The sequence below is a fragment of the Drosophila subobscura genome, chromosome A (genome assembly GCF_008121235.1).
Source record: "Drosophila subobscura isolate 14011-0131.10 chromosome A, UCBerk_Dsub_1.0, whole genome shotgun sequence".
Lineage (NCBI taxonomy): Eukaryota > Metazoa > Arthropoda > Insecta > Diptera > Drosophilidae > Drosophila > Drosophila subobscura.
The window spans coordinates 4,903,568-4,916,337 of record NC_048530.1 but is presented as its reverse complement, the minus strand read 5'-3'; the positions used below and the strand labels follow the sequence as shown (position 1 = coordinate 4,916,337).

The 12,770-nt window shown below is 49.3% G+C and overlaps 1 protein-coding gene across 1 annotated transcript; it reads left to right on the top strand.

Moving 5' to 3' along the window:
- The first annotated feature begins 6,304 nt into the window (after nucleotides 1–6,304).
- LOC117893725 lies at nucleotides 6,305–6,691 on the top strand. The gene has a single exon (XM_034800439.1). The coding sequence runs from the start codon at nucleotides 6,305–6,307 to the stop codon at nucleotides 6,689–6,691; it is 387 nt and encodes a 128-aa protein (XP_034656330.1).
- Nucleotides 6,692–12,770: the final 6,079 nt, after the last annotated feature.

The following is a 12,770-nucleotide window of genomic DNA, read 5'->3' as shown; positions in this document are numbered from 1 at the left end:
GGGTGGAGTGGGTGGGTGAGGGGGAGAGGGCGGCACACTGTGGGGACTTCTGCTGCTGCAGCCATTAAAATCCACAGCTGCCTGTGTACTTGGCCAGGACCTGCAGGAGCAGGAAGCGGCATGGTGGTGGTGGTGGGGAGGGGTGCAGCACGTAAAATGGTCGTCGGCGTTTGCAACGCACGCAAGGACATTTGAAGGATAAAGTCGCGTGCAGCAGCAGGAGCAGCAGGAGCAGCAGCAGCTGCACTGAGCTGCCGTTACTTGGCATACGAAATAAACCAGCCACACCACACCACAGCACAGCACAGCGCAGCGCAGCGCAGATGGCCCCCCAAAGTTGCATGCCACACCCCCAAGCTCAGCCCGGGTCCCATCCCATGCCGTGCAGCAGGCGTGTGAGTGTGTGTTGCAGGGGACAGGGGCAGGGGCAGGGGCAGGCGGAAGCGCGACTAAAGTAGTAGAAAAATTGAGTAGTAAATAAATGATAAACGAAAATAAAATGCAAGGACTCCACCTCCCTCCCTCCCACACACACACGTGTGTGGCCCTCTCTCTCTCTGACAGGATTACAAGGAATGCTCGAAGGACCAACAATGCCTGGCCTTTATGGCAAGCGGTGTAGAGGAACGGTGCAGCGGGGCAAATGTGATGTGGCAAGCATCCTTTCTTGCTGCAAAATAACTGCAATGGGGGCCCGCAGCGTGCCGCTTTGCTGCAGTTTTTAGTGGCAAGCAAATTCACATTTGTTCAGCCCCCACACCCCAGTCTCCCTCCTAGCTGTTGCCTACAAGAAACAAAAAAAAACAAAGCACCAAAAAATGCCTTCAACGTCTTTGCACTTTTGGCTTATGGGTCGGCTGGCTGCTGCTCGGGAGTTTCGGAGCGAGAAACGTTTACCAAAAACTGATCAAAAACCGACCAAAGACTGTCCCAATGCTGACCCATAAACTGGCCCAAAAATGAGCCAAAACAGGCCAACAACTGACCAATTTGTGCATGCAAATTGTCGCATAAATCCCATACATCCCCCCTCCGCCAGCAAATTCTCAGTGGCAAAAGGCATTTCAGCTAATTAAGGTTCGTTGGCCTTTGTTGGGCATGATCAAGTGGGCAATGATCAGAGTGCTGCCAGCTCAAAATAAATTAAATTCAATTTTCGAAGCACTCGAGCCGATGCCCAGGAAACAGTTTCATGGCTCAACTCTGGTGCCTGACCTCTGGTGCACACATACACACAGCCGAAGCACAGCCAACGGTAATCAGTGCCACATAACGCACACTCAGCGGTGGGGCATCAGCGGCTATGCTGAGAGAGTTCCAGTGCCAGTCCTGGTCTTAGTCTTGGGCCCAGTTCCGAGTCTAAGTCCAAGTCCAAGCCTGAACCCAAAAACTGCAAAACTGCCAACTCTGGTGCCGACTGAAGTGAAACGCGCCACGCAAAAATCACAAAAAATCGTGCGTGCCCTTAAGACGCTCATAAAAAACGGCAAAACAGAAAACGGGCGAATGGCAAATGGCAAAACGGTCGCAGAAGGGGCGGGAAGGAACAGCAGTGCGGAGAGCGGGGGATAGAACTTAGCCTGCCTAGAACCACTAAAAATGTTTTGCTTTGGAAACCGAAAAAAAAACACAAAAAAAAGAATAGAAAATATAAAGAAAAGAAAAGGAGCAAAGCAAAAGTGCAGCATAGAAGTGGATTTACTTAGGGCAGAAGGTGGACAGCAGCTGGAGACTGTGGGCATACCCATTGGCATTTCAATTGAATTCGAATAAATAATACATAATCCTGTAATAGATAACGGTAGCCGTCGAAGGATTCTAGGAAGGATTCAAGAGGAAGAATAGTTTTTTAGCTTTTTTCAACATTTGTCTTAATTTTTGTACAATTATTTGTCTCATGGTGTATGCCCATGCTACCCTGTAAAGCAAATGCTTTGAACTGAGGTCGCTATTGGCGGCTAAGAGAGTGCGGGCAGGGGTAATGCTGTGGGGGGGGAGAGGAAGCTGCGACTGGGGACTGTGGACTGTGGACTGGGGCTGGCCCCGTACTGCTGCACGTAAGGCACGACTTTTTATTATGCTTTACGTTCTTGGCTCTCGCGATGGGGCCAACGGCGCCCACCCGCCTGCGCTTTTTGTCTGCTCGCTACCCCCCACCCACCGACTTCCCCCTAAGCGCTCTCCCACACCCACACCCCTCTCTTCAGGGCATCGCTACGAAAATCTGCGCATTTCTCGACGATCCCCGTTGCCCATTGCCCATTGCCCATTGGAATGCATAAGAAACACACACACAAAAACAGCAACAACAAATAAAAGAGAGCAACGTGAGGCTAGTGAAAGAAGAGCAGCAGCAGCAGCAGCAGAAACAGCAGCAGCAGAGGAAGAGAGAGAGAGAGCGAGAGCGCGAAAGGCAGGGGGAGAGCGAAAGCGGCAGCATCATGTGAAGAGAGGGAGCGCGAAAGGCAGGGGGAGAGCGAACAAATAGTGCAACGAATGTCATTCGCAATGCTCGGCTCTCCCGCTCGCAGATCTCCGGCAGAGCAGCAAAACGATCGCAAGTTTATGGCGCCCGCAACTTGAAGACAAACTAAAAATAAGAAGGCGGAGGAGAAGGAGGAGCAGCAGAAAAAAGGCAAATTGAATGCAGTTACCTGCAGTAGCCCCACTTCCCCCCTCGGTTGGGTTTATTGGGTTACCGCTCGTACTATGATATGGTTATGGTTATGCTAATCAGCAGAATAGCTGAACCGAATCGAATCGAAAACTATTTATTGTGACTCCTACGGAGTAAGGAGTAAGGAGTACTTCCTTATAGTAACCCTCAAATGAATCTATTTGCTGAAGTTTTAGTGTTAATTTTTGTATTTTTTTCAAGGCATAGATTTTCGTTAACGAAAAGGGGCCAGGACCCCCTTTCCTTCTTATATAATACGCCAAAATATGACCAAAGAAAACACAAATTTGGCTACTAAATTGCCAGAAAAACTGCGAATCAATTTGGACTATTTATTTAAAAATGTTTCAATTTAAAGAACAGAATTTTAATTCATTTTTGATCAATGATTAATATATGTAAATATTCATGCCTAGACTCTCCCTCTTGCTGCCATAAGTTGTAGCAATAATTAACCCGCTTTAGAGCAGCTTTGAGTAGGTATTCAATCGAACTATCCGACTGCCCCTAAGCCGCATTGAGTCCCTGCCATAAGCTCTGCCCGAGCTACAAACAATACTCGATGTAGGATTAATGCTTTCTCCTCTGTGCATTGCGGATGGGTGCAGATGGTGGCTGCATCTGCAATCTCTGACAGCAGCGGCAACGAAATATATAATTGGAATTAGCGTTAATTAAAAAGGGAACATGGAACATGGAACATGGCGAAAAACGTAGCACCCGAGCACAAAGGGAATTCCCCGAACCCCAAAAGTACACCTGCAACCAAACCCCCCGGAGAATTCGCTGCGGTGTGTGCATGCGGGTGCCATTCAATCAATATCCATCCAGAGCTTGTCAAAGTCCCGTTCCTACCCCTCCCCCTTCCACAGCATTTCCTTTTCCGGCTATGTGCATGTGACCAGCATCGCCATCGCCCAACCGACTGCGCTCCAATATCCAGCGGCAGCAGCAGCATCGGCAGCATCGGCAGCATCGGCAGCTATATCCTGCACCTATGGCTCGATTTTTGTCCCCATACATATCGGCCCGGCCATGCCACGCCCATGCATGTTAACGCCTCCGCCAATTTGATTGGCCAATGTGGCAGCTGCCATCCCCTAACACCCACAACAAGACACAAAAAGGAGAACAAAAACAAAAAGGGGAAACAAAAAAAAGAATAATCAAGAAAATGAAAATGAAAGAAATAAAAAATTATTCTCTTTTGCATTTACGAAAAAAAGTGCAATTTGCATGCCCTGCCACAAATCGGGGCATGTGCAACATTAGGCTCAAGTTGCAAAATTTAGGGCAATTTATGGACATTTAAATGCGCTTCAGTTCCTGTCGAAATAATAATAAATATTCGAGAGAAAAAGGCAAAATGAGAGCCTCGACTGGAAAGGGTTTTATTCGATAGGAAAAATTCGTTATTAAAGAAAGACACAGGGTTGAGGCTACTAAATAAATTAGTTGCATACTTCAACTCATAATTTAATCTTCCATTTATTTTAAATTTAAATCTTTCAGAGCATTTGCTAGTTGTCTGCTGCTTATCCTTCCTGGCTTCAGTTTTTGCATATTCCTTGCACTTTTTTTGTTCTGCTGTTTTTGTTTTTTGCTCTCCATCACACAGAGAAATGGACATTTTTTAATTCTTCTTTCTTCATCTGCTTCGGCTTCTGGTGCTTATTCGTTGTCTTTCACTTTTTCGTTTCTCTTTTCTTTTTTTGTTGATAATCAAAGAGCATAACAGGAAGAAGGCAGCAGCCCAACCAAGCCCATTGGGCGGCAGGAAAAACTATATACACATAGACGTATCTGTGGCCCCTGCAGCAGTCCACCCACAGCCACTCTCCACAGCCACTCTCCACATCCACATCCTGGTTATGTTTGCAGTCGAATAAACAGCATCAATTCATCACACATGCAACAACAGCAACAAAATGGCGCCATCAGGCCCAGGACGAGGACAGAGCCCAAGCCGTGGCCGTGGATATATAGCGTACACCCAATCCTTGGACGCCAACCCCAACCTACCCGAGCAGCCACCCAACAACAAGACAACAAAAAGTGCAACCCAATGCGGCTGCTGCTGCTGCTGCTGCTGCTCCTGGATGGGTGGCAGGCAGCCCCACAGCTCGCAGCACTAAATCAACATTTCACTTTGATGAATGATGACCAATGTCCAGGCGCGGGTGTCCACGCCGATAGAGTCCTGTGCGCGGCCCACACACCAGCCGCAGCGCAGCGCAGCGCAGCGCAGCGCAGCGCAGCGCAGCGCAGCGCAGCATGCAACATCCACAGCACACAACAGCAGCAGCAGCGGCAGCAGCGACAGCGGCAGGAACAACAAGCAACAGAAAAGAAAGGACGAGAGCAACAACAGAAAGAAAAACGAATGGAAAATATAGCAAAACAAGCAGAAAACTGGAAAAACTGTTGGGCGCAGCAACACACACACACACACACACACAGGGAGTGGTGTGGGGGTGGGGAAGGTGGGTGGAGGGTGTGAGGGAAGAAGCAACGATGGGAGGAAAAAATTTGTGCAGAAAGAGGAGGCTGAAAATAGACACGAACACTAATCGAATTATTGCCACTGCAGAGGAGCTGCAGCCCCTCCCCCCAGGCACACCCAACACACACGCTGACCACCCACATGGCACACCCACTGCAGCTGTCCCGCTCTCACTCACATGTGGAGCAAAATAGAGAGAGAGGGAGAGAGAAAGCTGTAGTGCTTCCTCCTTTCTTGCTCTGTAATTAAAAGGAAAAATATCCAAAAAGAAGCACAGCAACAGAAAGGAAAGAAGCAATGGAAAAAGTCCAGGGGTGGTGCAGGGGGGAAGGGGGCGCACTGTGTGGGAAGCCAATGCATATGCATATGCATATGGATATGGATATGGATGCGTGGCTCTTTTTCTCCCTCTCGCTCGCTCGCTCGCTCGCCCATCGATGCGCTGACCAACCAAAATCGAACAGCGTCAAGGAGCTCTGGACATATGTACAAGCCCCCCCAAGCCCCAGTGGGGTGCAGTGCAGTGCAGTCTCCGTTATGTGTACCGCAATAAACAAAAAATATACGAACATAAATTAAAAACGTCCGCGACAGAGTCCGCAGCAAAAGCCAAGGCAGCGGCCCACCCATAAGCCGCACCATACCCAAGGCAACCCGGCCACAACATCCCACCCCCAGCCCAAGGCATCCACTGACCCCAGCACACCGCTCTGTCCCCTCTCTCTCTGTTAGCGTCGCTAATCAATGCAGTTTGTGCCAACAAATTTTCACCACTGGCAGGCAGCTCTTTAAGCCATGGCGCCCTAATCCAATGACTCTTTATAAGTTCCTGAGAGAAGCCGCAACCCCAACGCCTCACCGCACAACGCACTTAATGCCCACTTTCGTTGCATATTTCCACGCCAATTAGTTGCTAAATCTGCTGCTGCTGCTGCTGCATTTCGTAGGGACTTTAAAGATATTTTCAACAAATAAATATTAGCGCAGGACTCGGCCTCAGTCAAGTAACCTTTTGGTTGCCTTGCCAGTTTCTCAGTTTAGTTCCGAACACAGTCTCGGCTACACAAATTCAAAAAACAAACAAAAAACTAAAACAATAAAATTATTTGTACCAAATTATAGAGATGCCTCTGCCACGCGAATTGGACTACGAGCAACGTGAGAGACTTCAGCACTGGCTGGGGAAATTCGAACTGGAGCTGGATCATCGCACACGCACCCAGCTGAGCGATGCTTTGGCGGTGGCAAAGCTCTTCGAGAGGGTTCACCCCGGCCGCGTGGACTTCAGGTGCTATGTGGCGCGCAGCAGCCTGGCCCTAAAGAAGCAAAATTGGCACATTTTCAACGTGCGGACACTGAAGCGCATGAACATGAGCCTCAGCCAGCGGGATCTGTACAGGCTGGCAAGCGGCAGCAGCTGGGCCCTCGAGACGCTGCTCCACAAGCTGATGATGACCGATGATGAGGCAGCGAGAGCCGTGGGCGGACAGGAGCTGGACGAGTTGGATTAGAGCACGGCAGAGTGAGAGAGAGAAGAGTGCAAATTTTGTATTTTTATTTAAGAATTTTGCTTACAGAAATTGAAATAATAAATTACTGTAATATACATATTTGAAATGAAGTTATGCAGCTCTCAAAAATGAAACTGAGATGGAAAGTGCACAAATCGCAGCAAAGATCCGGCGGGGCACAAGGAACATGTGCTGTGGATGCTGAATGCTGGATGGTTGGTTGCTCGGTTGGATGTTGTTGCTGAAAATGTCATCAGAGCGCGTGTTGTTGCTGTTGCAGTCAATTGCATTGCAACATTTCATTTTCTGATATGAAAGATTTAAAGTTTGCAACATAAAAATGTCACGTTTTTCATGGTCGCCACAAGACCGACAACCGACAACCGCGACTCCGACTCCGACTCCGACTCCGAGCCATGTTGAACTTTTCTTGCCGGTTGCCTGCTGCTGCCGTTGCTGCTGCTGTTGTTGCTGCCGTTGCTGTTGCTGCTGTTGTTACTGCGCATGTGCAGCAGCATTTGTAGCAGAGATTTCCCAGTTCCTCGTGGACTCTCTGCATCTCTCCTCTAGCTTACTTTTGCCAGTCTATTTATGTTACAATTTGGTGCCTGCCAAGCGAAAAAATGTTGCCAACTTTGCGTTTGCTTTTGCTGTTACCCCAAGCCCCCACAAGCACCGCATCCTCACCCCTCGTTTTGGGGCATACCCTTGCAGAGGTGTCAAAGATTTTGCAATGCCTTTTGGAATCCCTACAATTTTATTTGTAGAACTTCCAACCACAGCTGATCTCTCATCAATCGGCTCCCTGTATACAGATTATATTTTGGCTGTGGCCCCAACTTGCATTGCATTTTGTGTATATTTTTCGTCAGGGTATCAAAGTCTGCGGTTGGTGCCGTTTGTCTTTGTTTTTTTGTACGTTTTGTTTTGATTTTTTTCGGGCTTGTTTGACAATGCGCGTCGTGACATCTGCCAAGGCTCAGGCACAGGCTTAGGCTCGGGCTGCAGGCTGCTGGCTGCAGGGGGTTGGGTGGCGGGTGGTAGGGGTAGGGGTAGGGGGGTGCTTGTGGGTGCATAGTTGAGAAACGAGTTCCCCCATGCCACATGCCACATGCCGCATGCATGTGCCCGATTCTTATTAATTTGGCAGAACAGTTGACGCAGTCGTCGTCCGCTGTGTACGCACATCTCGAGAGGATCTCTTGAACCCAGTGTATCTGCTCTCTCTCCCTCTCTCCCTCTTGACTACAGTGGCTGGCTTCATAAATTTTTATTGCCTCACTGAGAGACTTTGACTGAGAATCAGACTACGGCCAGAAGGCTTTGACTGCAACTGAGACTCGGGTCTGGCCTCAGACTCAGGCCTCTGGCTGAGGTTGAGCCCCAGGCCAAGATTCCACTGATATGAGTTGGTAGGCAGCAGCAGCAACAACAACAGCAACAGCAGCCAGATGAGCCATCGGGACAGTAGCCAGCCCCACTAGGCAGGTAGACGAAAGCGACGACGAGCAGAGATTTCGTTTCGTTTTGTCACAAATTAAACACGTTTTTCCGCAGAACCTAATGAATAAACAAGCTCACAAGAGAGGGAGCGAGAGAGAGAGAGAGAGAGCAACAGACCAAATGAACGAGAGCGGCCAGAGAGCGAACCAAGTGCAACGACTAGCAGATGCTCTATGCCCCGCCGCTCAGAGTGCATAAATACCGTAAACCAAAAACAATTCATAATTCAAATATAATAAGCAATTACCAGCTCCACTTGGTTCTCGATCGCAGAGTGCAGAGCGGAATGCGGAGAGCGGAATGCGGAGAGCTGAATGCGGAGAGCGGAATGCGCAGGATGGAATTGCAGATTGGGAGGGCGACTGGCCATTTGGGCAGTCCATTCCATTCCATTCCACAGCTAGTTCCAATTTAGAGCAGCCACGCCCGCCGCAAACTACAGCGGGCACAAGTGGGCGCAATTAACAGGCTGTAAAAATGCCAAACAATTTTCATCCTGCGAAGAGCAGCGGCGCTCCCTCTGCCCCCGTTGCACCTTTCGATGACATACATAAGTGTTAATTGAACATGCCACACCGCCGTGTTGCCAGGTGTCCGTGCGAGTGCACAGCAGTCTGTGTGTGTGCGTGAGAGTGAATGTTGCTGCTGCTGCTGTTGCCTTGTTGCAATTACGCACTTCTAATGCAATTTCAATAATTGGGCATCAAATTTATGGGGCGACACTGCAGCGATGTTGCAACAAATTACGAAGTGCGAACACACCAGTACCAGGAGCATCATCATCATCATCATCATCATCAGCAGGAAGAGAAGTAGCAGGAGGCAGGAGGAGCATACATTGCCAGGTGCACCCCGGCCCCGAACTGCAATTATTTCTATTAAAAAGCGCAGATTATTTTTTATTATAATTTTTCTTTTTTGTTGGTTCGGGCTGCCTGCACAAATATGAAAATTTGCAAACATTTTCTTTATAAAAATATTTCGCTTTTCTCTTTGCTGCTGCCTCTGCCTTTGCCTTTGCCTTCCTTTATAATTGTTCGCAATTTGCATGCGAGTCGAGTCGAGTCGAGGCGATGCGCACATGAAATTCTATTAGGCCACAACATTTCGCAATTGCGTGCTGATTGCCGGTTGCAAGTGCAACAAGAAGTGCCAGCAGAAACATACAAACTGAAGGTGGCCAGAGCTAAGGCAGAAGATGGCCAGAGAAAGAGCCAGAAGAAGGCAGCCCCTTGGCAGCCTAGAGATGCGCAGCACTCACGGTGCCCAACAGCCTTCAGCTAATTTATGAACGAGAGGCAAATGTTGGCAAACAACAGCTGAAAATTGGACACTCACTGGCAGCTATTTGGCATCTGCAGAGGTGCCACAGATCACGCTGCCATCACCTGGAATTGCCTGGAATCACACTGCCATCGGCTGCCTCTTGGCCCACAGCCCAAAGGGATGCAATCGAAAAGCTTCGCGGGGCCTTCTGCTGCGACTGCGACTGCTGCTGCTGCTGCTGCTGCTGCTGCTTTGCATGCACGGGATTATTAGTTACGGACGCCTGAACGCACTTTTAGCCCCCCAACCACCCAGCAGCCTCAGCAGCTACACGTATTAATAATTTTAATTAACTCTGGAATTATGTTTGGCGCGTAATTATGCGAAACGCGACAACAAAAAGATTCCGCGACCAAAGACACGGAGCCCAAGTACGAGCTTGAGTTGAAGTTCAAGTTCCAGCATGTGTATGCAAAGTGGAGTTCCCCCGTTCCCCCCTCTAGGGTCTCTCTAGGTCTAGGGCCAATTATGTTGTGCAAGCGGCGAACACGCGGACTTGGGCCGCCGCCCACTTTCCTTTTCAAGCTGCCGCCAACTGCCCAGCAAGCAAGCTGCTGCGGGATTTCAAGCTGAATCTGAAGCTAAATCGGAGTTTTAATCGCGGAGTTGGGCAAGCGGAACTAATCTAAGCCCAGGAACGACTGCAGTAGCCCCCTCACCATCTGTCCGACTTTGCTGACTCTTTGTGTTTGGTTTTTTGTGGTGTCAGTTATAGCTTTTACTTGTAATTATTGAAATGAACTTTAAGGCAATTGAAAATTGACCCCTCAAAATAGTTGAGTAACTCCCCAAACCCCACACGACCCACACGCCCCACACACGCACTTGAACTACTCCACAGGCCACATGCCTGGCAGGCACTTTTCGTGGGCCTTTTTCCAATCAAATGACAACATAATTACTTTGCGCAAAAGAGCGTTTGCCGCCCAGGAACCGTTTTAATTGCAGTTCAGAGAGTGAGTGGCAAGGGGGAGGAGCACTGGCAGAGGGAAGGAAAATTAGAAAATAGAAAATAGAATGTTGGCCAACTGTGAGAGGATGTTGCCGCCCACGTTGGAGGGTACCTTCCGAGCAGTGTTCCAGTTCCAGTTTCAGTTCCAGTTGGAACAGCCGAAAAGTGCGTACAGGCTGAGGGGGCGGAGAGCCATGCTGCCTGCGGCATGCGGCATGTGGCACGGGGCATGGCAACAATCCAGTTAACAGTAATTGCTGGCGCGTCGTGTTTTCGGACCACCAATGGATTGATTAACTACGTGTTCGATATTGCAGCTCCACAGCTCTTCAGCTCACAAGCTCCTCTCTTCCCCTTCCCCTTCCCCTACCCTACCCCCCACACTCCTGCTGTGTCACTTTGGTATTGATGATGTGGCCCCGGCCGGGACGGGCCGGGACGGGCCGGGCGCCCGAGCCAAGTGTTCCATTCCATTCCATTCGGGCGCCGATCTGCTCTCGAGCAAACGCAACGCAACGCAACGCAAGTCCAAATCAAATTTACTATAATGACCACTCAAATGGACAGCGTAATGGGGCATGCAGCGCAGAAGGAGAGGAGCCACAGAGTGGAGTGAAGTGGAGCGACAGCAGCAGCGACAGGGAAAGAGAAAGGCCCCCAAACGGAGTTGGCGAAAAAGTGGGCGAACAAAAAAATTGCAAGCGGCTGAAAGAGAAGCTAATGGCATTTGGCTGGTGTTGCGTGCATTTGACATTGTGGCAGCATGCAGCCTGCAGCCTGCAGCATGGGGCAACAGAGAGCAGTGGAGTGGAGTGGAGTGGAGTGGAGGGGTTGGCTGTGTTCTGTGGGTTGCCTTACAAGATGGAAATGCTGACGAAGCCTGTGGGCGATTGTCAAAGAAATGGCAGAATGCTGATCAATTTTTGCTACAAGATTAGATAAGAAACTTACCAAGCAGCAGCAGGCCTGAACAAATGCCAGAAGGAGAATCTTGTTTAGTTATTAACAAGCAATTAACAAAATGCAGTCGACACAAGGTTCTTGCAAAATGCAAACAAAATAATTTTCACTCCAGAAAAATCTCAGATAAAAAGTGCTTCAAAAAACTGCTTCAAAAATATTCAATAAATAGCAAATAAAAGTAATTAAGAAGTACAGTAAATACCGTTAATAATAGTATAAAAGTATAATTTATTAAAGAGCAAATACCCGGCGCAACCAGAGGCATGCAGCACAGACGCGTGGCATGCGCTGGCCGCGGCATGGTGGGTATCGGCATCATGTATCGGCAGAATGTTAATAGCCACATTCCCCTTCCCCTCCCCACCGATAGATGAAGCCAAATTCAAGGGATTCCAGCCAGTCCTGTGTGTTTCCCCTCATTGCCCATACATATTTAACATATCCATAAATTGCCTGGCCCCGAGGCGATGCTACCACGCGACTACCTCAGTGGCAGGTGCCACACAGATGGCCAAGCAAAAGGGTTCACGATTGACGGCTGAGGATGCACACACATGTGTGAGTGCATGTGTGTGTGTGTGTGTGTGTGCGAGCTCCCTCCTTTGGGCTGCCCCGCAAGTGATTGGCATTTTTTGGCTGCCGTGCGCCAAGGATTTCGCACCTTCACGAGCGAGCGGGGTCACACGGCACGCACGTCTTTGTGGCAAGCTGCAGCTGCAACCAGTGAAAGACAGGGAAAGGGGAAAAGGCGATCCCCTTATGAGATCTCCTGCAACAACTTAATTGAATGTTCGCGTTGTTCGCGGGGCACCCAAAGGGGCAGCTGCTTATCGCAGTGCAATTAATTCCAACGATTTGCTTAGCTGTAAAATTTGTAACAAGGGTTCCCCCCTCCCCCCACCATATACACATGGATATGGATATCCAGATCAAGGGGAACCGCAAAGAGTCATTTTTTATAGCTGCTTTCTGTTCAGGTTTTGGGGTTCGGTTTTCAGTTTTGGGGGTTCCATTTGAGTTGCGACTGCGACGGCGACTGCCGCTACGGTTTCGGTTTCGGCTTCGGCTTCGGCTGCCTGTCAACCGGCAACAACAAAACGTAAATCATGAAATTTGCTTAACCCACGCGCCATCATCTTGCCAGCACCCCCGTGGCAATCCGCTAACCCTAAGCCGATCAACGATCCGATCCGATCCCCGATCTGCCAGCCCCGAACAGGTGGCGCACACAGCGCCGCATGCGCTCTCTTTGCATATCAAAATGCAGCGGGAATGGAATGGAAATGGGACAGGGACATGGACATGGAGCGGTAGCGGGAGACCAGGGGAATCGTA